This window comes from Synchiropus splendidus, chromosome 4 (assembly GCF_027744825.2).
Source record: "Synchiropus splendidus isolate RoL2022-P1 chromosome 4, RoL_Sspl_1.0, whole genome shotgun sequence".
Taxonomy (NCBI): Eukaryota; Metazoa; Chordata; class Actinopteri; order Syngnathiformes; family Callionymidae; genus Synchiropus; species Synchiropus splendidus.
In genome coordinates this window covers 19,215,221-19,242,643 of record NC_071337.1, presented here as the reverse complement: position 1 = coordinate 19,242,643, position 27,423 = coordinate 19,215,221, and the positions used below count along the sequence as shown (strand labels likewise).

Below are 27,423 nucleotides of genomic sequence, written 5' to 3'. Positions count from 1 at the left end.
ATTTTTTATTTCTGCTTTATAATTTTTGGTCCAGTGGAATAGTTGCCAGCAGGCTCAAAAAAGGCACTGGTGACTCTTATATTCTACGTTATTTCCCAACAGTCCTCCTTCACCTTAATCTATCTTGATCATCCTCCCTCATCACACCTACCCTGTTCAAACCCTCCTTTAACACATCTGATATTCTAATTTCTGATCTTCACCTTTCCAGTCACTCCCAGTGATAAACTCAGATTCTCTGCCACTTCTGACTCGGCCTTTTTATCTAAGCCATCATGGCTATCACACTTAGTACTGGCCTATTTCACCCTGCAAAAGTAACTCATAATTCAAATGAGAAATTATAGGGCAGGTGCCTGTAGCTGATGTCATGTTGTGCAGCTTTTAAAACAGTTCTTATTGGACGATTGCTTTAAGAACTGACTGACTAATTACCCTCTGCATTGATTTCCAACACCTTTGACAGTTGTGTACTGTTTGGCTGACGTTGTTTTGCCTGTTCTTCGTGGTTTGGTAGTCAGCTCGATGTGAACTTCACGGACCAAATACACCTCTTCATGAAGAGACTAGCATTTAGAATGATTTAGACACCAGAATCAACACAATGGGGCTTCCTCACTTTTGGCAGCGACTCTTCTTCATTTTAAATGCTGGGCAATTGCCTGATGTCATGAAAAAAGTGGTAAACAGATTACACATCCAGAGGTGAAGGCACAAGCATAATGCTCTCTCAGAATGCAGAGTCACAAACACAGCGGAGCCACGCTGGCGGATGCTCTCCATCAAGACACAGAAAGGTATTTGAATATTTGTTTATGCTCCCTCATGCAGCTCCAAACCACATTCATTTCACGGCTTGTTTTCCGAGCTGGCACTTGTTCCTGACTGTGCTTATGCTTGATGGATCCAGGCCTTTCCTTTTTTCACATTTGGTTGAATGTCTTCGGGCAAACAACTACTTTGAATTGATAGATAGGTAATAAAACTTTAAAACAAAAGCAAGACAGCTTAATAGATTTTGGATCTCTAGCAGCAGACTAAGTTCACACTTTATTTCCTGTGACACCAATATACCACGTATCAATGAAGCGCCACATGAACTCTATGAACCATAATCAAACAACATTGAGGTCATTGGCACCATGACCAGGAGTCAGTTACTAGATGACCTAGCTTTTTGTTTGTTATGAGTCCCCCAATTATACTTAACAGGGACTTGGCTGTCATGATCGAAACACAAACTTGGACACCCAAAAACAATGTTTATTGCTGATAGTTAGTCCAGATTAACACATGGACCAAGGTCTAAGGAATTTCTAATGTCAGTGGCACAGGCAACGCTCAAATGTTGCGCTGTTCCAACACCCCGGTGAAGGTCTAACTAACTGATATGAGGATGATACGCAATGTTATAACACTTAATCCATTTGAAGGAAGAAGGTAGGGCAAGCTATGTAGCAAGAAAGCGAAAAATTCAACTTAGTAGCTTGTCATATTCATGGCTTCAGATCACACTTAATTTGTATTACACAACTTGTCCAACTGACAACAGCCGCAATAACTTTCAACAGACGTTGCGTGAGAATCAGTGAGGACTACAACATAAAAGAATTTAGGCCAAATTCCAAATCAATTACTTCTTTTCCACTTACTCATTTTACTGACGGTTTGTAAGGGGTGGAGCCAATAGCAAAGAGCAGGGCTATGGCCAGTCACTCACAAGCTCACACCAATAGCAACTCAGATGCCGAACGTTCTTATGCTTACATGGTTTGACTATGTCAAAGTGAGGGTAATAGTTTTCATCTGTAAAGGTGCGGATCATAGCTGCAGACCTGTAGAGGTGACATGTGGAGGTGGTGTTTGTGGGTCAACGTGATTTATGCCGCATACAGTGGGCCCTATCATTAGCTCAGCGTGAGTACAGTCCTTCTCAGAGCCCTTCTCTCGCCATGCCACGCCCAACCCCAAGGGCCAGGCACACAACAGAGCACAGACATACTGCGTGGCCTGATTGATGTGCCGGACTGGTCCCCACCCCTTCCCAGAGACAAACGCTGCAGGGCTAATATTGGAAATGAACATCTGCAGATACCAGTCTGTCTTAGTCCAAGACTATTTCCACCACCTTCTCGTGTAACAATGAATACTGTTGTCTCATGATCATCAAATCGTGGCATTTGCCTCAGTGAAGAGTTTTTAGGAAGAAATGTGAGGTTTATTGATGCTTCCAAATTTTCTGAGTATGTATTTCAGTTGTCATAATTAGCACATTTTTAAAAATCGCATTAATCTAGCCTTTCGCAAACTGTGGGTCGCTGTGGCAGAAGGAGTTGTGTGTGTTCACGATGAGGATATACAACAGTAGAAATACATTTGATAGCCACCCATTTGAAGGGACAATCCCTTAATGTGTCAGCATCAGGGTAGAGTTGTCACAGTGTCATTTAGGAGCCCATTGCAGCAACATCTGTCCGGGCTGAAGCTAGAGAGTAGCCCAACTAAGGCAATAGCTCGGTTAAACTACAGAGTCCAAATGCGTCATGTTCTCCTGGTTTACAAGCAGTGGAGATAAGTTCAAGGACTGAATAATGCACCTCCATGACAAGGGGTGATGCAGTGAGCTCTTCAGTCCTTCCGGTTCCAATGACTGTAGGGGACAAGCAATTGAAGATAAAAGGTAGAAAGACGCGATTTCAGACTGTTAAACGGTTGTGCACCTTTGGCAAGTTTTGCAATTAAACTTGTAAGTGAATAAATTGAAAAACCGAAAGCCGAGCCGACATCAGGTTTGTAATGTGTTCAATGGAGACCGAGGTACACAAGTACTGCATCAGGTTACACACACGTGACATCTTGATTGTCAACGTCACCAGACCATGATCAGTCAATGTGTCAGTCAGTGTGTTTACTACTGCTGCGTAGCTATAGTCCACACATAGTCAAGCTACTCAGCTACATGCTAGCTTAGTCGAGCTATTAACCGCATCATCCAGGTGGAGTAGTCCGACTAAGAGAAATATTATATATTATATATGTATCAGCCTCAATAATATATTACATTCATTGAAAATACCACAAGCTGAAGGATTCTCTCAGCTATATTTAGTTGAGATTAATTCGATGAAATAATCATGACCATAATCCATTAATTGCATAATTTTTAATTGCCTGACAGCAGTAGTCTGGACATTAATCTTTATGGCTTGTGTAAATTCCAGAAGGATTAATGTGAGTTGTTATGGGTGTAAAATCCAACCCATTATGTTCAGTCTCTGAAACTCCCCAAACAACTGGTTTGAGAAAATCTTTATGGTGAGAATTTAGTTTTTTAAGAGAATGATCAGTCCATTTCGTCATATATGTAATAAACTGGATTATTCACCAGAATTTACATGGAACAGCAAAAGCGGGTCACAGCACTGAATATCTTCATAAATCTATTAGTTTTTTTTTTTCTTTTTTTCCAGATTTAATTTATTTTTCAGTTGTTTTCTGGGGTGAAGGTATAAATCTTTTTGATTCTAAATTCAGTGAGTTTGGCAAGAAGTAAAAGAACAGTTACATTCTTTTAGACCAATCCTGTGCAACAGGTTTCAATTGCGTCACTTGTACTGATTGTGAGCTTTATTAGTGTTTCTATAGGCAAATAACATATTTGACATACCTGAAATCAGGATTGATGGCCAAAACAAATATTCATGTAAATCTAGTAAAAAAAAAAACACTATTAAAGTATTAGACCCTGGACAGGTTGCCAGTCACACACACACATTCATGTACACCTCGGGGCAATTTTAGAGTGTCCTATTAACCTCGTGAGCATGTCTTTAGGCTGTGGAAGGAAACCTAAGTACCTAGAGAAAACCTACACAGGTACAGGGAGAACTTACAAACTCCACCCAGAAAGGTCCAGAGTTGGATTCGAACCTTCTTGCTGAGAGGCAGCAGTGCTAACCATTGAGTCACTGTGCTGCCTGTGGAGAATATTACTTAATGTCCACTAAATACAGTCTATGCATAGAGGAAACAAAGTAAATGCATCATTGGTCGGCATTACAAAATTCATTTGGTTAGGAAAATGAAGAAAAGAAAATATGAATCAGGCTTGGATGGAATCAAGGACTTTTAGAGAGGACACAAGTTCTATTGACTCAAGAATCCGACAGTGAACCCAAAGGCTATCAGTATATTGAAGTGGCAACTGCTGATGAACTGTAGTTGCCAGTTGCTGCTTCCCAATTGTCAGGACCTGTCACTTGTGACATTAAAACGTAGCTGCTGGCACATTTACTCTGAATTCACTTTGTGTCGCTTTTACGGAAACAGCAATCACTGTGAACTTATCGGGTTCCCTTTGGACAACATACATGTGTGTAGCACCTAGCTCTTAATTTGGCTATTCATTCATTCACTTCCATGGAATTTCTCAGACTGACGTTTCGTGACACCACTCCAGCTCTTGACTTCCCTGTCTCATATCTTTTTCCACCATCACGCTCAACATCTTTTGGCTGACTTAGATACAGTTCCATTTGTGTTACGGTTGGTGGCACATTGTATTTAGTGACTGATGGCTGTGGGGGCAGATAGCAGAGTACCACATGCTGGTGGCGGCAGACAAAATGATGGCAGTGTCAAATATAACATAGCGATGCTGCTGCGGCCATGCCAGTGGTTTGGGTGGGAGACCTAGATGGTGTCAGCATCCCCCAAACTGTTCCTCTACAACCAACATTTCTGAATATTTGTCATTATACACTGAGAAAGTCTAGCTTAAGTCTTCCAGACCATACTGTATGTATCAGTCTACCAAAGCACACTTGATGTGAATTTAGAAATGGTGTTTGAGTCGTATGGGCATCTTGCACATTATATAGAGGACACACTTGAAATTAAATACACAGGCATTGGACACAAAACGGTCTCACAAACACCGGCTCCGATAAGCCTGGAGACAAAACAAACGATCCAGAGCTCATGCCACCGGATAGCCAACTCTAAATTGATATAAAAGCCCATGAGTTTATTGTCAACTCCTTTGAGACCGTGTCTTTTATTACCAAATAGTATCAGTATAGCTCATCTGTAACCGAGCCAATAAACCGTGACATCATTAATCGACAAAATATTAATCATAAAGAGAATAGTGATAGACCCTATATTTTTATTGGATTGCAGAGGTTCTCACACTTTTGACACCACAGAAACCACGGAGACCTAAGAGTATTCTAGATTGTATAGTTCCAGTGAAATCTCAAACAATGGTAAGGTTATCAATCACCATGTCATAGTTGCTTTTATTTCTCACCCTATCAAGAAAGTCTAGCTACAGATTAGACGGCTTTTTGGGTTCATGTAAAGTAAGGGTGTAACTATCTGGGCTGATCTGAGTATCACCAGGTCCCAGTATATATTTAGTTTTACTTGCTTTGTCTCATTTCCAATGAGATGGATTCAATTCATATATCTTGAGGTATCAGTTACAGGTGTATTTAGTGAAGCTTCTGTCAAAGTAAAATCATTGTGAAAGTATTGTCTTTTAGCATAAAATGGAACTTAAAATCAGCCGTTTTAGAGACCTCCTAAGTCCCAGTTGTGGGTGCTAAAATCCTGGTAAATGGTCAATGAGACGTGGTAGCCTTAATCATGGTTATGGTCATATTCCAAACATCTCCAGATGGAACCCTAACCCACTGACAGCGGCGCTGAGGTGTGTTAGTCTCTGTCTATTTGAATTCAAGGAAATTTAGATCAATGTCATACTTGCATTATTTAATGGGGTTTTGGACTTTGTAAGACACTATTACAAAGTCCAAAAACCCTGGCGATACAAAAGTATCACAATTGCTATCGATAATTATAATATCATGATACAGAGATCGGTCAAGTGCAAGAAATTTCAGACATGATACCTCAAGATATCTGAATTGAACCCACCTCATTGGAAATGAGACAAAGCAAGTAAAACTAAATATATACTGCACAGTGGTGTCCCATATAGGCAATTGCTTGAGAAAGCCATCAAGTCTGATAGCTCTACAGTCCTTCTGGTTTGATGAAAGTGTCAAATAGAACTAAAACACACACTGACAGGCATCAAGGTGACATTCTGAGACAACTACATTGTTGAACTCAGTGCACGGCTCTTTCGCGGAATGATCACTGAATGAACCATCATGTAGCGCATTAAAGTGTTACATTACATTACATTTACATTAAAGTAAAGCATTGAAGCAGCAGTTTTTTTTAGAGAATGTTTTTGGAATGTGTGTGTGTTTATTTTTCTAATATATTGCTGCCAGTGAATCATCATTATCATCATCATCAATAACATAGGGCCCCACTAGATTTCATCGCAGTATCTGTATTTTGGCAACACCCGAGTAACTAGGTCACCCAACCAGAATATCACATGGACTGGTTAGTAAAGTATTATGGAAGACAGCAGCATCAGAGGGGGGTCAAGTCTTTCACACAGTTTTAGTGACTACTCATCAAATGTTGCAACTACTAAGTGGTGCAAGTGGGAATTGACTGCCAAAACAGCTTGTGAACTGAGCTTTGTCAATATCAATGGTTGGTAGGAGGCATTTGTTCCACATTCAGACAGTTAACTATATTTTCACTGTAAATGGAACCCTGGCATTTTTAAGTCAGCGTGTGGTGCAGCTAGAAATAAAGGTTAGTCATTGGTTAGGGGGAAAAAAAAACACAAAACCCCAAAAGCCAACCGGAAATCTGCTAGGCATGGTTAGGGAGGAAACTTGTAAAGGAAAATAATGACCTCTTGTTCATTTTCCATCAACCTAGATACAATGACTGTGGGAGTAGACACAGTGGGCACCAAAGGTTTTTAAAACGAAACAAAATGAAGACAGAGAAAGGAACGAGGAGGAACAAGAGGAGGAGAGTCTGGGATACAAGCACAAGCGCCATGGCAACACATAGAAAGAGGAAGAAAAGAGTTACCCATAAGTAGCCGCCGTTTCACCCGCTTGTCCACATCAGCTACTGACGTGGCATTGAACTCAGAGCTCTCAATTGCAGCCTCATCTTTCTCTAAAACACAAGTGACAAGGGGACAAACAGTGAGCAGCAGGTTAATGAGAAGCCCAAATGACCAGACCTTCAGCCCCTCTTGGCATTTGAGAAATAACCAAAGCCAAGAAGCAAGAAGCGATGAAGAAGTGCCAAAATCCCTGTTAGAGTGTTAATTTTCCCCCAAATGGTGAAATTCCCCAGAGCAACATGAGAGGACAAAACGAAATGAATGAAAATGATCAGTTTCAAGGTGTAGCTTAAATGAAGCAGCAGGAAGGTGAGCAGAGATGATGAGGGATTTTAGGAGGGATATTTGGGCTAGGTAATCATATTAGGGGGGGTCTAAATCTAATGTTGACTTTGCTGTTGTCGCCAATGTTTCCGTCTTCCATATCAAACAGCAACACTGTGGGCAAGTACTATGATGAGTGAGGAAGACAGGAAAGATGTCCAACAATTCCCAAAAGGTCTTTAATATGGGCACAGAGTCAAAGGCAAAGAAACCGGGTGAAGTTTTTCGGTATCAAGGGGTTTGGGGGGAGAGTTGGTCCTAGATTTAAGGCAATGATGAACAGAAAGAAAGAGGACATCAAAAAGATGAAAATGTCCCATTACGGACCATAATGGGATACATGGAGAAAAGGGTTGCGCACAATTCAAAATGAGGCTTTGAGAGGGAGCACAAGGGAGGGCTTAGAGGGGGCATGCAGCAAAAGGAAATTGGGAAGAGGGTATTCTGGGAGCAGCACTGGTTGCCTGTTTGTCTATGGAACACATCAGAACTGGCTTTAGCAGGCAGAAACTGGACAACCTACGGCCACTAAGCTCATTGGTGTTTTTGGTATGAAGGTGAAGGAAGAAATCCTGAATGTTGTGCAATTTTGTTGTACTATGTACAGATGATTTATTCAGCTTTAAGGGAGCTGGGGGAGGTTTTGAATGTCAATTTGCTTTCAAAACAGCACTGAATGGCCACTTCTTTATTTTAAAGATATAAATTAAGTCTTTTGGATTCATGGGGAGGTAATTACTGTCCCTTTATTGACCTGACTCAATACTATGTTTTCCCGCTTTCTCTGTTCAAGTGCTTGATAGGCATACTGAAGGACTCTCTGAAGTACACTCACTAATGAATGAACATATTTGACACTCAGTTGTTGGGTGAAAGTGGGAAGCAAAAAGAGCTGAATACGGAGTTTGGATGACAGCTGGAATGCCAGCATGTGAGCATTTGTGTGAATTAAGAATGAGTGGGCCGTTATAGAACTGTTTACTTTATAAGTAATGATTTGATATATATATACAATCATTTCAGAAAAAGGGGGGTGAGAAAGGTGAGATCCTGGACAATGGTTTGTAATGGGTCTCTGCTTATGAGAAGTAGCCGAAGGCCCACTGTGATTTATAGAGCCAGACCTACACAGGACGACGAAGGTAGGCATTACACCACTCTAAAATTAGACAGAGAATGATAAACAAAATGGACATTGGAAGGAAGTTAAAGGACCCGATTAGCTTAAGACAACAACAACATATTTACTCCAATAGTGAGAGGAGAGAAAAGAAAAGTGGAAACGTAAACAACACATAACAGAAAGTGCTAAAAACAGTGCAAGATGTCCCATGCATTTGGGCGAGCAGACATACCACAAACATTTTGGATTATTCACTAAGTTAGCTGATCAGACATGTGAGTGGCCACATGCATATTTTAAAAGTGAAGTGAATAGAGGTCTCTTCATCAAGGGGTGTGGAACAAGACAGGGCTGATGGATGGTAATGGTACTGCGCAGAGACTGTAGGAGCAAATCTGTTTATTGTGTTGTCTATGATGACAAGAAGGCAGTGGGAAGGTGAAAGAGGAGGTTAGGGATGGTTTCCTAAGAGCTGTACTGAAGATAAGGCTGCAATTGAGATTTCCATTACTAGCCAAAGACTCTAAGATGTTTCCCCTAGCCAGCCCGACCCACCCAAAACCACTCTTTGGTGAAGGTTATTCCATAATTGACCTGCATTAACAGGAATGCTCAGACAAGACAGGCAATCAGGTACTATCACCAGAAAGCAGGAGGATAAAGAGAAGGGTAGGTAGATAGCAATATATAGAATGGGTAAAAAAGGGAGTTGGAGAAATAAAAGGAGGCCCATATAAAAGTTTGGACACTTTGACCAAAGACACGGAGGCCCTCGGTTATGACAGTAGAAAGCGCCACAAAGAAACAAATAAGACTATATTCTGAAAGAATTGGGTAAAGAGAGAGAGAGGTTCCGGCTCATTTTGAGTGTGCGTCCTCTTCAGACTTTAATTGTTGGTATCATTCACTTCTTCAATGCAGCTGAAAATGGAAAAATGTTATAACAGTTTAAAATTTTTGAAAGGCAGGACGGGAAGAAAAGAAAACAATTCCTGGTTTTCAACATAGCCAGTATAGCAGCACATTTAGACAGTAACCCCTAAATTTCACCAAGTCTGTCTGCATCACATTCCATCTCCAAAATTGTTACCAGAGTCTCTTGCACTTCTACACCTTCTCTCTTGAAGATGTGATGCAAGACGTTACAAAAGCCATTTTGAACATAGGATGTAAGAGAGAATCGCCAATCGTGACAAATACTTCAGAGTAAGTTTACTGTATGTGCATTGCCATGGATCAATCACAAAAGATAAGATATGTACAATAGTACATAGTTTGGGGGATGCAGCTGCATTCTTGTTTCTGAGATGGTCCTGGTGGGCTTGATAGCAAATGGAAAAAGGATCACACACGGAATGTGGCACAGTTGTCAGTTTGACAAGCAGTGAAGACAGACTTGGTATTTTTCTACATTTAGTAGAACCTTGTTGACCTTGTAGGGGAACAGAATCATTTTCAAAGTTTTGAGAACACTATCAAGAGGCCTGCTCCAACTTACCTTAACACCGGTGCAGAAGAGTCCGGAAAAAAAAAGAAATTACTTAATGTTTGGGAGTAGTCGAATGGGCATGGTATCAGGAGGTCTGCCTTAGTCTCCCATCCATAAGAGCATAAAACTGAAATAATTCTTTGCAGCTTCTAGAGGTATACTGAAACTCTTCAAGGTGTTCCAGGCGTTACAAACTGACTGCCAAATGATGGATTTAGCTGAGGAATGTACACAAGAGATGAAAAGTCCTTCTCATCTTACAGTACAGTTACAGGTGTATTTAGTGAAGCTTCTGTCAAAGTGAAATCATTGTGAAAGTATTGTCTTTTAGCATAAAATGGAACTTAAAATCAGCCGTTTTAGAGACCTCCCAAGTCCCATTTGTGGGTGCTAAAATCCTGGTAAATGGTCAATGAGACGTGGCAGCCTTAATCATGGTTATGGTCATGTTCCAAACATCTCCAGATGGAACCCTAACCACTGACACCGGCGCTGAGGTGTGTTAGTCTCTTTCTATTTGAACTAAAGGAAATTTGGATCAATGTCATACTTGCATTATTTAATGGGTTTTTTCGACTTTGTAAGACACTATTAGTTGGCCAACCAAAGCGGTACTCAGGTTGTTGTGTGTATTAATTTGTGAAGGAAGCAGAAGCTAAAACCCTGCTTCTTGTGTTTGTCAGGAAACAAGAATGTCTTTGCAATAAAGACGAAACTGAGCTCTGCATGTCAAAGTCACTTGTTTGCAATCTTGTGTAGTGTTTTCCAAATATCACAGGGAATAATCCAGAGGGCAGACTAAGGTGCAAGAGACAAATTTATGGATTATATAGTTTGGCAAGTTCTCTGTGTATCTTTTACGTATTAGATTGATATGTTGATTGTAGGTGATATAAAAGCTTTGTTTGACAGAAGTTTGGGAAGGTGAAAACTGGAAGAAAATGTTGACTCAGTGCAGTGCTCAAAGATGAATGAAACAATACAGCATTGCATATTTTGCTGGTATTGTGCACCTCTTGGGTCAGAAATATAAATAAATAAAAAAAACTACTAAAAACAAAAGAAAAAACTTTTTTAATCTAATGACACTTGATCAAATTGCAAGTTGCAGTTGCAAGCACTGAGGGAGCGCAAGTCACTTCTAATACGTAACAGCGAAAAAAATGTAATGTTTCTGAATGGTTGTGTAGTTGATATCACTGGTGTGTTGTGCTTGCAAAATGAATGAACAAAGCTTGTCTATCACTCACCGATGCAGGTCTTGCTGTCTGAATGAAGGGCATATTTCTGGTGGCAGCCACACACCGGTCCTGTGTCTGTGTCGTCGCATGTGTGCTGGCAGCCACCATTTCCATAGTTACACGTCACTGAGAACAAAAGACATGTAGTTACTCATGTTTAGCAATGTCTCTTCACTGGAAGGCCTTTGTCCACAGCAAGACAGAGAAAGTCAAATCCTGTCATTGAAAGGGAGTCAAGATGTCCGCTTGGCAATGTATCCAATCTACTCTAATCACGCATTAATTCCAGGGCGTGCGAGTCAATGATTTCATAAATCTGAACCACGCAAGTCAAAGTTTGGTGATTCTATTTTTTTTTGTTACCTATAGCTCATGATGATTCTTTCATGGTCCTCCTAAAACAACCACCTCATAAGGCGGAGTCCGGCAAGACAGATGGTGAGGAAGCGCATCGTGTTGACAAAAACAGCACAGAACAGCGGGATTTCACCTTTGACAATGTCAAAATAACCCCACTGCTGCTGAAGCACTGGGGAAAACCCTGGCTTATCAGGTGAGCCAAAGCGAGAGACCAGCTTCCCAATGACTCCATAGCCTTACAGGGCAGAGATAGGTAGAGGGGTTGATGAAAAGAGGAGGAAAGGAAAGGCAGTTTGGGAGGATGTGAGAAAGTAATACTTCCACAAATGCCCTGTGATGTATTCCTGCCTCTCATCCAATGGCCGCTGGGATAGGCACCAGCACTTCCTGCATCTCTGTATAGGACTAAGCGGTGGTTTCTTGAAGATGTATGTATGTTATGTTAAGATGAGTGTGTGTTACAACAGTCAGCTCCTAAACGAGTATGCTTAACAGGCCAGCACAGCACACACAGCAAGTCTCTCGCTGCTAATGAAATATTACCGCACAGGGGGCCAAATTAGAGAGTCTCAGAAGCTATCACAATCTTTACACTCTCCCCCTCTGCGACGAGAACACGCTGTTTTGCCAAACAAAGTAACTGAAAGCTTTTCCCCTTACGAATAAAACAATGAGTCTTAAAGTCCGCAGCTGCAGACGGTGTGGAGATTAGGAAACTGCAGTGTAAAAGAACTGTCATAAAACAAACCACTTCCATTTTTTATTCATTGGCATGTAAAAAATAAATATTAATCTAAACTATTTACAAATCAAACTGTTAATGATGGCATATTAACCACCATATTATGTAGAAACCTAATATCAATCCAGCTCTGGTTTTGTGGTTTTCCACTACTGTGGTTTCTTCCCACTGTCCAAAACCATTCAGAAGTTAATTGACTATTGCAAATATGAGTACAATTGTAGGTATGGGTGAATGTGTAAGGTGGAATTTGGGGGAACTTTTGCTGGACCCCACAAGGTTAAACCTCAGTTTGAGGATGAGGGCTTCTTGGTCATTATAATTGAGTTTAAGTTTGGGTAAGAGTTATGGTTAAGGTTAGCCATTGTTTTGGAGGATTAAGTTAAGGCTGAGAGGCTGGGGAAAGCATTGTCAATGAGCGGTCCCCACAAAGATGGTCAAACATGTGTGTGTGATAGCATGGAGAACCACTAGAGTGTCCCGTGTGGGTCAGACTCAAGTTCTCCAACAGCCACGTAACGGGAGTAGGTGGTAGAAAATTTAGGAATGAGGAAGCAGAATTTGGCTGAAAAAATATGTATCAACGAAATTCCCAACACTTGAATGCACCAACCCTCCGTTTGTCTTAACAACTGTACTTACAACAAACCGCAACAAGTTTTGAGCATACAGAGATGCATTTTTGAGTTTTCATTTGAATGACTATGTGATGGAAAAAGAGTGCAAGAGTGCACAGGGTCAGAATAAACAAAATTCAAATGGAAAAAAAAGTTTTGTTTGTGCCTTGTGTAATTACAATGTAACTAGAGGAGATAAATGTGAGTAACCACTAACCCAACTAGGAAGTACCAAATTCATGTTTTATTTGTCAAGTAAATTTGTCAGAGCTTTTCACGTCTGATGTGTATACGATGCTCTGTATACGATGCTCTCGTATGCTACTAGAGCATCACCTACCTATTGGGCACTTCACCAAGCGGTGATTATTCAAGATTGGCAAGTCAGAGTTACAGAATCTGTTTCTAAAGTGGGGCAACAATAGAGTAGCAAATCTTGTCCATCATAAATATGCAGCAAATGCCAGTAAGAGCATGTCAAATGAGTGATGATGTGACAAAATGTAAATTAACAGAAATTTAAAAACACAACTGTTTCATTTATTGTTAAAATCAACATTCCAACTAAGTCAATTTATTGAAGTTGCCATGATTTAAAAGCTATGATCCACTTGAAACCTGGATCCCAGAACCATTTAGTTCACCAGAGCCGAGACTAAAAACATAAATACCTAACTCGTGCCACCTACATTTTTTTGAAGTTCAAAGAAGAAGTTAAACTGTAGGTGAACATACACAATACAAGAATGTGGGCTGTGGGTCAAACCTCAATGGCATCTTAAAACAACCACTTAAGACTTCAACACATTGTTAAAGATTAATGTGCAAGATTCCGCTACACTTGGCTCCTGCTGTCCAATAAATGTCGTGTGCAGTTGGAGGTCAGTTGCAGTTGTCCATTAGGTTGTTAACAGTTCCAAAAATAGGGACTTTCCCCACAAAATCCAACACCTTTAAGTCCAAATGATCCCAAAAGGCATTTTACCACTTGTGCACAGCTTATTCAATAAAATAAATAAAAAAAAAAGCCGTTTCATGTGTTCAATAAACACTTATAAGATTATATGACAATGCAGTACAGTTAAATATGAGTTGTTATTATGGACAGCGTGGAATGATTTCAACTTACACATGCAATCTTTTTGGTTCTTTGCCAACTCAAAGCCAGGGCGACACTCGCATGACACACCACCCTTGCCTGGCGCTTCTCTGCAGATGTGGGCACAGCCGTGGTCCTTGTTCATGCAGTTCATGCCATCTGTGCCATGAAGAGACACAAAACATTAGAGGATCACTTCGATGAATGACGATCATCCTATCGTGTTCAAGGTTTAAGACAGCCCATTTTTTATCCACAAATTTTACATTTCTAAAAATATAAATGCAGCTTTGCTATTCTGCTTATTTCTTTTCTTCTGTTTAATCTGGTCTCACATGCTTATTAACACCCATTTAACAGATCTAAAGCGAAAAATTCAACGATGGTTTTGATCAAATTAGTCACAGCAATGCATTTAGGTTGCAGTCTACATTGCAATTTCCATTCAGAATATTCTCCAGAGTGGAGATGCCCCATAGATATCCAGCAAGATAGGAGTAGGAGATCACTAAAGTAGCTTACAATAAGTGCAAGGACATGAGGCACACCGTTGAGTGCCTACGTGATCACTATATTGACTACAAGTTTTTTGATAAATGGACTTGTCGGCATTTCCATATTCCTCATTGTTATTCTTCCCTAAATCTCTAAAAGCAATAGCACATATTTCGAAGCGTGGTTCCTATCCAACATGCTCACAGGATGGAGGTTCTGCATTGCCTGTGTACTTAAGCCCAATTTGACATGACAGCCAAAGGATGCCATGTACTGTATGTCTGTGTTTAGGGGACCACTGTTCAACAATGAACTGTACCTATGCTGCATCGTTCAATGAAGAATGACTGTGTGTACTATAGCATGTGCTTTAAAAGCAGCTGCTGTGCCAAGGAAGTGTATCCTCTTATTCATATTAGTATTACTGTAGCACATTAGTGAGGACATTACCCAACTTATTTGAAGTAAGGACTAGTTGTTTTTGTTTTTTGCTAGCTACTTTTTTCCACAACACATCAACTGGTTGGTTGCTGAAATTGATCACTCCATTACTTTTATATACTTTTGTGTGCACCCAGATACACAATTACAGCTGTGTTCTACAGAAATTGAGGATAAAAAAAAACATAAACTGCAGACTGTCCTTACTAAATCATCTCCTCAACCTCAAACATTCTCGTTTCAAACCAGAAGGTCTGACGTAACATCATTCTGAGCTTTCACTGATCCAAAGCTTCACTGCTGACACGGCGGCTCAATCCTCCATTTCTTCATTCCTTTTCCTTGTTGTGGTTTCAGTGTAAGAACTGTGGGAATAGTATTGTAAATTGGCCAAGGTTTAAACCTTTATCAGCATGTAGCAAAGCTGGGGGAGGATGCAGGGAGGTTCGGGATGGAGGGTCAGTGCTCTCCAGAGGCAGGTAAGGAGGAGGGAGGCAGCCAAGGATCTCACTGAACTGCTAAAATACTGGAATAGTTAGATTGCGGTTGTCTACCCGTCACGGTATAATCAGATGTCTTCATGAACAAGATGGAAAATATTCAGCACACTCTTCTGGAGAGCTGTACTCATTAGAAAACAGTTCATCTTTCCTCTTCTTTTTAAAGGAGGAATTTGCTAGCTTGTCCACAAGTGTTTCGCTTTCTACATTGTGTTCGCTCCTTCTGTCCAGCTCCCACAGCAGCCACTCAGCTCCCACTTTAGTGAGACTCAAGAGTGCTTCAGTTGCGTCCTTAGAATGCCAACATATTAAGAAAATCCTCTTTATAAAAATACCAACAGCCCCCTAAACTCTGAGATATCTTTTGAAGTTCCTTGACAATAAATTGGACAAAGTCAGAACCAAGCAGACACGGTCAGTTCAAGGCAGTGTGACTTTAAGTCCTAATGATTACAATGCTATGGTTATCACAATTTTTTCAGAAGGTAGTGGATAGTCAAAGAAAAAAAACACTCTTCTACTGAAATGAATATGTACTTGAATCAGCCACATTCATTCACATGTAACAAATATTACATTGTCATCAGATAGAAGTACATCTCAAACTATTCAAACCAGGAGGAAGTCAAATAAACTACAGCGATAGAAAGAGGCACCCACAGGCCCAGAACTGGGAGCAAAAAAAACTAAAACAGCAAACAGTGTGGCGAGTGAAAACCATGGGCTCTCAACATGTCCGATATGACAAGGCTGAGAAGTAAATCCTGCCGCTCACTCACACATTCACTTGTCAGCCACAGAAGCCCACAAGGGTCCATGGGTACACATTGAGCTGTAACATATATGGAGACGTATTTCACCTGACGTCTGCTTGGACAGATCACTTCAGAAATCTAAAGGCTGAGCCAGATAAATACAATGAGTCTAAATCTCACACAATTTCATGAACATATCAATTATGCAAGAAAAACTCAACAGACTGTATATCTGATCTAATATCTGACAGCTAAAATGTGCTCTACAGCAAGCACTTCAATGACACTCATATTAATAGGCATGCATTTCAAATTACATAATCATAACTCTCAGGCTTGAACACCCTGTAAAAGTGAACCTGGTGTCAAGTCCTTGAGAGAAAAGTCAGCTTTGTGGTTGGACTTGCAGCAACAAGTAGGGCTAAAGGAGCTAGTGCAGCGCCATTGAGCTCTTAGAACAGGTACATATCTGTGGCTGTGTATCCAGCACTGCCAAACTGTATTATGATTGACATTAGACAGACCATTTTTCATAGACTATTTTTCATGGTCGATAATCATAAGCGACAACATAAAACGATTGAGAAATGAAGCAAATAACAATCTCACCACACCACCAATCGGGATGGCAAGTGCAGTATAAGTGCAGAGCTTGAGTGGCTCACCGTCTGCTAACAATGAAAATGTGGAGACACGTTTGACATTCTACTTTCCAGCAGAATGTGTGCAGCTTTGTTTGGATTGGGAAGGTCAGCCAGTTTACAACTACTGAAGCTCCACATAGAGAGCCCCAGCAGGTCCAGATAAAACACTGAGACGTGGCCCTGCAAGAACCCCAGGGACACGCTCTGACTCTCACCCTCATAGACACTGTGTCTCCTGTATCTTTTATGATCATCTGTCTTTTCTTTCTCCTCCACTTTCAATAGCTGTCTTTATTCAGCCCTTTGAAAACTGTCATCCCCTTCTTTCACCTCCTCAGCGCTCCGACTCTCAAACAAGGTCCAAACATATCACAGCTCTGTTGTTACAAGCAGAATCTTACGCTGCTTCACTTCAATGACCTCCTGGCAGGGGAGACAGGACAAAGTGGAAGAACCAACTAGACTGGATAACTTTCGCCCATGATGGTTCTTTGTATGTATTTTGAATACAAAAAACACAGTAACCACACTGACATTGTTATTAGTGGTCACTGACATTCTGGAGTTGGTGTTATTACGAGGCCATACAGATGAGAGATTGCAGATGTGGCCCACTGACTTGGATCACATTAGTGATCAACACAAAGGACGGTTAGTTGAGTGTTTCACGTCATCATTATACTTAAACTTGTGTCCATCTCCACTCCGTACTCCACTAGCAGACCCTTCATCCTTGAGTCATAACTTCCATAATGATGTGGTTCGAATAAAGTGGGCTGCAGTCCTTCTGTAGAGTGAACCTGCTCTTCTTCTTAAAAGTATATTCATAAATCACTCAAATGGTCACAGATATTGACCGCAACGTTCGGTTAGGGTTGCATCATAAGGTGACACCGTTTTTTGACCCAGCTATGAGAAAACAGCATCGCAGTGTAATTTATGATTGCATATGGATTTTTATTGAAAAGTCAGCACCAGAATAATGTGCCCATTTGAAAGCTACGTTCCACTGGAAGATAGCATGACAGAACAGTATTTTGTTTTACCCAACATAAAATACAAGATAGAAAATTGAAACTTCTCATCAGATCAGTTCTCATCACTTAATTATTGTTAAAATTAAACTAATCTCAGCTATGTTTGACCCACTTGTCATGCTACAGTTCCAAGCCCTCACACCTTTCCACCCATCAGGTCACTTTCAAGTGTCCTTAAATGTAATGTGTCGGGGGCAGAGTCAGTCAGTAATGTACACGCTACAGTACACACTGGAAAATCTTCTGGTCCCTTTCTCAAGATTCTTGAGTCGTCGTCAGAGTTGTCTTCACATGCTCCACCCAGCCTGCACTCTCCTTTTCACTTCCCACACCATGTCCCCCTTCAGTCAGGATGACTGACTACTGATACTTCAATTGTTTTCACTACATCAACTTCTGGCATTATCAGTCTTCCTCCTGCCTCCCTCAAAGGCATGTGTATTCTGCTTTACTTTACTACTCCTACAGAATGAGACCTTATTCTTTACCTTTGAATAATTGTACTCTACATAAAGACCTGTCTGAAATAATTATGCTGTCACAAAGATCAGGTGAGGGTGACTCTTTGTTTGAGTTAATGTGCAACTGCAGCAGCTGTGCGGCTCTCATCTGCTTCCTCTCCTCATTTGACTCCAAATAAACATGGGTGAAACGCTTAATGTTTGTCAAACTTGTTTATTTTCATCCTCCCTCCCCACACGTAGACACTTCCCCCATCTTCTGCTCCCACAATCCTTTGCCCTCTCTGTATTTTAAGAAAGCATTTTTAATGATTTTGAATCCTAAACAACATGTCAAGAAGACAAAGTAGTCCTGACATGAAGCGAACACATCTGAGATACTTGGACACAGTTAATTGAACTCGATGTTGTCACCATGAGCCAATAGAAATACTTATCAAATGCAGTCATAGTTCTCCCGCAGATCAACCAGATTCGCAGGAATCATTTCCCAGCTTCAAAACTTATGGTTTGAAGAGAAGGTTCTTCCCCATGTGTTGAGACAGAAGAATGGAAAACAAACCATCATGGAAGAAACAATTGTTGGTAAGCTTTACGACCCCCTGGGTGAGTTTCAGGGAAAATAGCTGAAGTTTAGCATTCGAAAAGGACACGCATTGAAATTCATGTGTGCAACAATTTGCATCCACTACTCTGTAATTTAAAGTGGCTGCGGGTTCCTACTGATGAATTTGGCACTTCAAGGTGAGATTTACAATGATACATCTTAAGCGGAAAAACTGTGGCCTACAAACGTTCCCATTATCACACACAAAATGAAATAAACAGTGTTTAACAAACTGCACGCCAAGAAGAATCCAAAGTAATGAGTAAGTCCTGGAGGAGGAGAATGCTGATAAAAACACACTATAAACACAGACGGTTGGCCGTTCTTGTGATTGATCGTAAACAATTACTTGATACCCCTTATTTAAGTGGTTGCTTAATCGATGTACTAAACGTGTCGTCTGTTACACCCGGTGAGCTATGGGGCTCCTAAATGATGTTGGCAGACAGCTATAATAGGCTACAGGCTCACTAGAAACAACAAGGTTGTTAAGACAATTCAGTTATTGGACAACCCTACAACCTACTCAGCGACATATCCTCTAAAACTGACATGTCTTCAGGTCAGAAAATTTACAGTTACAAGATAATACACCTTGGAGTCTTGCTTTTTTATTGGTATGGGTGCAATTTTCTATCTGCTACTGAATCTTGCATGACAAGGACTATGAAACTGATCTACAATAGTATTTCTTGACTAAAGTCATAAGTGCAACTATGCTATCCATCTTAACATGGTGTCACAACTTGCCTAAATTCAGTCCCCAGAAAAATAGATAAAGCATCGCCACATTCAGGCTCATGTATGCTGGTGCTTTGGCATCAATAACAACACGGATTTCAGGGCCGCCTTATATTGCTATTACAAACAATTAAGTCACAGTCACTTCAGTGCGATCACATGAATCTGGAGTCCTGAAATTGATTCTGATGTTCATTCCTACGCTACACTTTTCTATGGGGGTACTACAACAAACTCTGCACATAGATATTGCTCCTGGATTGTTTAACGACATTAACTTATATGGGTAAATTGCTTTCTCTTTGCAGAAAATCCAAACTTACGTTTCATTATATGTCAGGTCATTTGCTGATCCTAGTTAAAATGTCCTCTCTTCCTCCTCTTCCCTTGGGCAGAAAGCCACTCCAGTGCAGGACTGGCACCACAACAAATGGCTATTACGTTCGTTCCACGTCAAAACACTTCCAGGTGAGAACGAAGCCAAGCTTTCCTTCAATGGACAATCTTGCCTTGAATCAGGAAGGTATTTCCATGCTGCTATATCCCTTCTCGTGATTCTCAGTTTGGCCTCCTTAGAGCACAATATGCCAGGAAAACTACCATGAGAGGGTGCAATGAAAACATTAATGCATACCTCCTAAACTGTACTTCATTTACGAAGTACTGAAGTAGTTTGGATGGACTATCAAAGGAATCTCCACATTTTCAAACAAATTGTATTGAATATTACACATTATATTGAATATGTCTGCATGGATGTGGAAAGCAGACAGAATTTCCATAAGGAAAATGGGATGTTGCTGCTATTCCTGTTAGGGTGCAGATCAGACAAGCGCCCAATTGAGAATTTTTGGAGTGCTGGTCTCTGTGGTTGTTGTTTAAGGTTCTGTCATAGAAAGGCAACTGGATTATACCACAAACGTCTTCACTCCTGTTTACTGTGATCACCTCTCACGACACTAGTAGGAATAAGACCAGACACTGTTACTGCTTTCAACAACAAGACCCAAAGAAGGAAGTGGTGAGTGGATTGAAAATTGGCTAAAATTATAGGAAATGTGCTCTGAGCTTTTGAGACATGCTCTTGAGAACAAGCTCCAAAATAGTTCCAAGGTGTCTCCTGATTTCTTTCCCTACCTGAGAGCTAATGGCAGTGGGAAGGAAAGGATATTCAAATACTTGTTTATGGGGTTTCTAGTGAGCAAACACGTTTCTATTTCTGCTTCGCTTTCGGCTCGATCTCTAAATGTCCGCACAGAGAATCCTCTAAAAATCCCTGACACTGGCTCCAAACATGTGTTTACTCGGATCCAACCAAAACTGTAAGCAAATAAGTGAGTATAAAGCAGAGGTCACTCCATCTTTGCTCCCTTCCCCTCCTCTCAGTCACAACATTCCTCCCATTCCTCCTCACTGCAAAGATGACAACTCATCTGTCTGGTGAACTTGACCGTCACATTGATCCCAGTCGCACGATTTATGCACTGCAGAAATGCGAGCACATAAAGACAAGACTTAATCTAAGGAGTTTAATGCAATAATCATTGCATGAAAGCGGCTGTGTTGCTCACTTGACAACTGAAAAGTCAGTTGGTTCAAAACCATTTCATTGATAGAAAGTCAGTTATGAAATTCTGCATTATTGTAATGCAAAGTCTTTTACTGGTCCAAAATCTACCTACAAATGGAACTCACTGAGGCTGAAATTCAGTTTTCATTTGAACTCTCCTTTTCTCACTTTAAGTGAGATAACGTCACGATGGCTTTCAAACACGGCCCAAGACAGTTTCATTAATGACCAATTACTTTTTTTTTTTACATATACCCAGAGATAATCATCGGAAAATTCTGTCTTCCCTCGTACCTGGTACTAAATAATAATATTCAGACGCACACTATTATAATCAAAGTCCATGGGCTAAATCCAAGTCTTTTAATGTGGCCCACAATAGCTTGAAGCAATTGGCTTGAAATTCAGAGACAATATATGTCATCTATTATACCGAAATGTCCAGAACAAGTGATGCAGATAGAAGGGAATTTGAAGAACACGGTGTCTCTTGTGGCAGTTAGACGAAAAACACACAGTAAACACTGATAAGTAAGCTATATTTAGCCTCCAGGAATCAAATGGCAGACTGTCATAATCTGTTTAGAGTCATACCTGTAAAGGACTGCCCACAAGTGACTTTGACTTAGTTTGACTTAGTCACTTTGTCAATGAGTTTAACCCCTCTGATCTCAAGATCCTGATACATATATCACTAGTGTGACACAGGTAAATGATTCACTCGGATCCTTAATCCTCAAGCCCCCCTACAAGAAGCGGAACAATATTTTTAGAGACGTTGTTTTTTGGAGAAGAGTGTTTAGAGTGCAGGACAAACAAGAGGAGAAGGAACAGGGAGGAAAATTGATGGCAGCAACGACTCAACGTCCTGGAATCGGATAGTGTACATGAAGGGTCATATTTCTCACGTCCCAAGGTGGGTGTGCCAGTGAAAGCGGAGAATGATGAATTCTGGAGGAGATGTTGGATTTGAACTGAGATCCTTACTTTTGATTCATTCATTTGTGAGCAGAACATTGGTGAAAAACCTGATATTAACCAGCCGGTCAGTGGGAATGGTAACTGTCGATAAAATAATCATTTGTTTTCTTTTTATATTCCATGTATGTTTGCAATTGCATATTTCATTTATTTCCATCCAGGTTGGTGTCGTGGTGTTTTTGGGCAACCCATCTGAGCTCCAGTCCACCTAGCCTTCCTGGGGCCCAACTGGGCTCGCCCAGCTCCTGTCCAGCAAGCCCAGCTGGTGCTCCACTTGGGCACTGCCTTCAAGCTCCACCTGTATTTACGTAGATATAATGTATAAGACCGATGATTTGTTGTTGAAAATAAGAACTCATCTTGTGCTTATATGCCTGCCTCAAATACACAGAATTCCATTCATGAGTGTCCATACTTGGCCAAATACATCAGATTCTAATAAGATAAAGATTCTCACCATCCGAGCGGTGGATGCAGGTATGCTGATTGTCACTGAGGAAGAATCCATCTGTGCACTGACACTCGTAGCTCCCCATTGTGTTGACACACACCTGTTGACATCCACCATTGTTATCCACACACTCGTCCACATCTGTTGGGGACATTAAAGAAAGGTTAATTAGTTCAATTTCTATACGATATGATACTCAATCTAAGGCACGAATTGCATCAGAATGCAGAAGAATCGAGTAATTTCTCGGTAAAACTGGTCAACAAAGGAGTAATGGACATAAAACACAATGTAAATATGAAGTTTTAATACTTAACATTTCAAAGTTTTTTTACATTCCTAAGAATGACAAAATGTTGTTATGTAGCATTGAATGGGGATCCTCTTTGATCTGTGCTTGTGTGTTTCCACTAGATTTCCGACCCCATCAAAATGCCCCATTGAAATTTTACTAGCGTTTTGTGGTGCCCTATAAACACGCTAGACACCATAACACCACCTAATGCAAGGGCTCTTACTTTAACAATGTCTGATTGTGCATGTAACTTCATGTAAACCCTGTACATGGAAATAATGACTTTTCATGGCTTCGTTGAAGTACTGCAGGTGAGCACAGCAGAAAACATAAACAGATCATAAAAACTGACGTATAAATATAAATGGTTTCCCAGGAGTATAATGGTAAAGCCTTGACTTTCTGTCCCGTACTTGCCAAAAAACATCCATATTATCCAAACATATTCTCGCAATTGCCTGACATTTTGGCAGCCGTGAGGTAATTGTTCCTGACTTCCAAAATAATGATTTCCCTCATTAAAACTCATCCAATGAATCATAAAGGTGATGTACCACTAAAGCTCAGCTGTGGTGCTTCTTTGTGTCTCCAAGACCTTTCCATTTAATGTTCACAGCAGTTTAAAATCACAGCAACACTCTCATACAGCGCCTGGTTCACATGTCGGTCGCTTCATCAGCACAAAGGAGCTGATGTGAACCTTCCAGTTTGCATGCTTTCTGCACCGTTTATTTTGACATGAATATACGCATGGCGCCAGATTTGGAGGCGCATGCCCAGCATGATGTTCTTCAGTGACTTTCCTAAAAATACACTGACAACCAACAACCAAGCATGGCTGCTACAACCACAGTGTCCGTTTCCACCCGAGGCGATGAGTAGCACCGACGTCATGTACACACAGTTTGACAAGGTGTGAAATTTGTCGCATCTAGTCATTTTTACTGGTGCCCTCGCTGTGCAAATGTGGTCTCCGATCATCTGGACTATTTTCTCACCATCGCTCTCCCTCATCATTTGAGGGCCTCCAGATTAGACTCAGGGCTCTGGGTTTGTACTGTTCTCTCATCCGTTACCTTATTTATTCCACTTGCAAACTTTTCCGTGGTATTGTTTGCAGACCCTTAACAGTTATGGTTATATCTTAGCCCTTGGGGACAGAACTTGTGGTAGTGAAAGGTAAAAACATCTATCAAAGAGACACAAAAAGAGTTGCACAGCTGTCATGAAGGTAACTCATGCGTCTCTATTCCAATCACTTTGAAATGAGCATAGAACACTTATGGAAAAAACATTAACGTAAAAACCAATTTCTAGCCCTTGTTTATTTGAGTACTAGTTGAGGTCGGCACCACGGATTGTGAGTGTGCAAACTGAAATTTAACACGATAAAATCAAATGTTCCTGAATCTTTATCCTGGCACTACAGAACACCCTAAGAAGGGTGAAGCGATTTACTGAGTCTGTTTCCACGGAATACTCATTCTTTATATTTGTGTTAAAAGGCCCTCTTAAGATGGATGAATTGTTAAGAGAAGAAGTCTGACTTTGATTAAATCACATAAAGTGACATCAGCAGACAAGAGCTGAAAGCAGTAGGTGTCGACGAATGGTCGCCTCCGTCAGTGGATGCTTGTACCATTACAGTATTCCTATCAATGACTTTGTAATGAACTAGAAGCAAACCATCAGAGGAGGCTATATAAATAATCAAGCCTCTTTCCTCAAGGCCAGTACAATCTGGCCTTTAATTAGCTCTGTGTTTAGGTTATCTGCCTCTTCAATTTGGTCATGTCTCCCACCTCCTGAACATGTTAGACCTTTCAGTGACTCACCGCGGTCGCTGACTTCGTGGTGAGCAACCACCTCTCAGATCCTGGCGAGGAATGAAAAGGACGCGTCGGAAAGAAAATAAACTCACACAAGTGCAGCAGACATTCACAGAGGGCACCGAACAATCAACACATTGAGCCCAGCTGTGTCCACTCCAAAACAAAATAAATATAGTCAAAATCAAAAGGAAGAAAGGACCCGGACAAAAGCGCTTTGTAATCAGAGCAAAAGTAGACAATCTTCTCTCAATTAGTGCCCTTTCAGGTGACCTTGGTGGATGAGAGATAATCAAAAACTTCCGAGGCAGACTCACCAACTGATATTTCATTTTGTTGGTCTGGGTACATTTTATGAAAGAGCAGCTTGCTACTCAAGGCCAAATCATCGTACCACAAGGTTCCGAGGTTCCAAAATGCCATAGTTTGGGTTGATTAAAACCCACAAAGTCTTTATTGTTTTCAGGGGCACGCCAGGAACGTGTTAAAAAAACACGCACAAATAAATTGAGTGTGAACGTTTAGTATGAAACAAACAAGTCCAGTATTGAAATGTTGTTGACAATGTGGCAGATATTGATTTAAGCCATATGGTGTGATTAATTACAAAGTGTTTTGTGCGTGATCTGGGAACTTTCTAAAACCTGCAACACTGAGAAAGTAAATCAGCTTCTTTCTCTTATATCAAAAGTTCAGTTTGAAAGTGAGGTCAAATGACAGGATAATGAATTCTTCTTTCTGATTCAAAACTGTCAAAACAGCTGGCGTGTTAACCCATAGATTCATGTAGCGCTCAGCGTATGAGATGCCCTCACTCTAAACAATAAACTCAGTTACGGTGACTTGAACTTGTGCAGTTCCCATGATGCCCTCGCAGCCCAGTCAACCAGTCAGTGTGGCTGATCAGTTAAAAAAAGGTTTGACATTTTCACCATTTTCACCACCAAATTGTAGCTTCTTTTTCTGAACCTGAAGATAAAGAATAATGGACAATATAGAACACTCAATATATAAATATATAAATGTTTGATTGGCATTTTTTGGTAGGTAGATCATAGTGGTCATTTATAAGTAGGTCATGAGCTGAAAGAGTTCGGGTAAGATTCTCTCCCATTGGAGGTCCGTAATCCTGCCGCCTCTGTCATAACAAGTGATGTTAACATTGCTGAGGTTCCTTCACCTTGACAATTAAAGCTTTGAAAAAGCTTTTCAGTCATACCCACTGGGCAAAAGAGACAGAGAATCTTGTTGATTCCAAAGCCAAATCTGCCACTGAATAGTTGAAGAACAGACCAATTCCGTTTCCCTAGACCGTCACACACATTGCAGCCTGTCCGCCTGTTAATCTCCGCAGACATGCCGAGCAGATGTGCAGTGCTCACCCAGGACCCTGCTTGGCTCCAAGAGATGCCGGGACTAGGAAATCTTGCTGTTAGCTGATGGCACTGACCTCATGTTAGTAACGTATCATTAAAAAACAACCCATTTAAATAACATTCTCTGCAGAGAATCATTCTGAACTCTCACCCAATATGTGAACCTGCTTTCATTGTGATCACCCACATTGCCTCTAAATTCCACGATAAAAAGCCTCATTTGAACTAAGAAACCACCATTTAATTAGCAGCACTTGAATAAGCCTGTATCCCATCAAGTTCCAATAAAGAATATCTTTTGGTTTAAGTCAGATGTTGGCTGGTTTCCTCTCGCTCGGCCATAAAGACACCATGATGACGGTTCTAGCAAGACTCTGGTTGTCTCCCAGAGTTGTATGTGCGTTTCTCCATTTGAGTGAGATACACACACACGTGTCTTGAGTGTTTTACTCAGTTCACCGCAACACAATGAATGTGTCGGCGGCTTACCAGAGAGTGCGCGAATGCAAGTAAACTAGCAGGAAATAAACAGTTCAGAACACTGTCAGACACAATTACAGACACACTGCTTCTAACCAGCGACCACAACACGGAAAGCAAGTGGGATTGGAATGAAGAATCAGGATTCTTTACAGCAAAGGACTTACCAGTCAAGGCAACACATCACATACATATTCAAAGCAGATCACAGGAAGAATTTGTCTGCCACTGGAAGAACTCAAAATCTACCCTTCCTTAATGGGATTGGGGGGGTTAGAACCAATCCTCGAGGTGAGAGGTAAGGGAAACCCTACATAGATGGCCAGTTTATCTCAGAGCACAATATGGGTATTATCATAAGTACACCATCAGCAACAATGAAAAAGCAGTGGAGAAAATTCACGTATGTTAATATAATTTGTTTTTCCTACCTAAGCAGTTGTGTCCATCGTGTGCAAGCATGAAGCCATCATAGCAGGTGCATCTGTAGTTTCCTGGTATGTTGATGCATTCATGGACACAGCCGCCGTTGTAGTCGTTCTCACACTCGTCCATGTCTGAAAGGGGGAAAATATTAAAGTGTTTAAAAGGATCTGTGTTGAAAAAAGTGCTTGAATGCCTCATGGAAATTCTTTTGACCCACTTCAACTAAACTGACCTTGACCTTGAGTAAATAAAGTAGCATGAGTCTGCTATAATAAATCTGCATTTCGACAAAGTGTACAACGTTTTGAAAGGTGTGCTGTTTATTAC

The 27,423-nt window shown here is 40.8% G+C and overlaps 1 protein-coding gene across 6 annotated transcripts in view; it reads right to left on the bottom strand.

Moving 5' to 3' along the window:
* scube1 (signal peptide, CUB domain, EGF-like 1) overlaps positions 1-27,423 on the bottom strand; it is a 64,980-nt gene that overhangs the window by 24,078 nt on the left and 13,479 nt on the right. For 4 of the 6 annotated variants that reach the window (XM_053862476.1, XM_053862477.1, XM_053862473.1 and 1 more), the window contains 5 exons: positions 27,102-27,227; positions 22,697-22,831; positions 14,038-14,166; positions 11,199-11,315; positions 6,973-7,062 (listed from right to left, as the gene is read on the bottom strand). In XM_053862476.1, coding sequence (XP_053718451.1) covers positions 6,973-7,062; positions 11,199-11,315; positions 14,038-14,166; positions 22,697-22,831; positions 27,102-27,225 — 595 coding nt within the window. In that variant the 5' untranslated portion in view covers positions 27,226-27,227. The remainder of the gene's footprint in view (positions 1-6,972; positions 7,063-11,198; positions 11,316-14,037; positions 14,167-22,696; positions 22,832-27,101; positions 27,228-27,423) is intronic. The other 2 variants (XM_053862475.1, XM_053862478.1) reach the window with 1 other exon arrangement.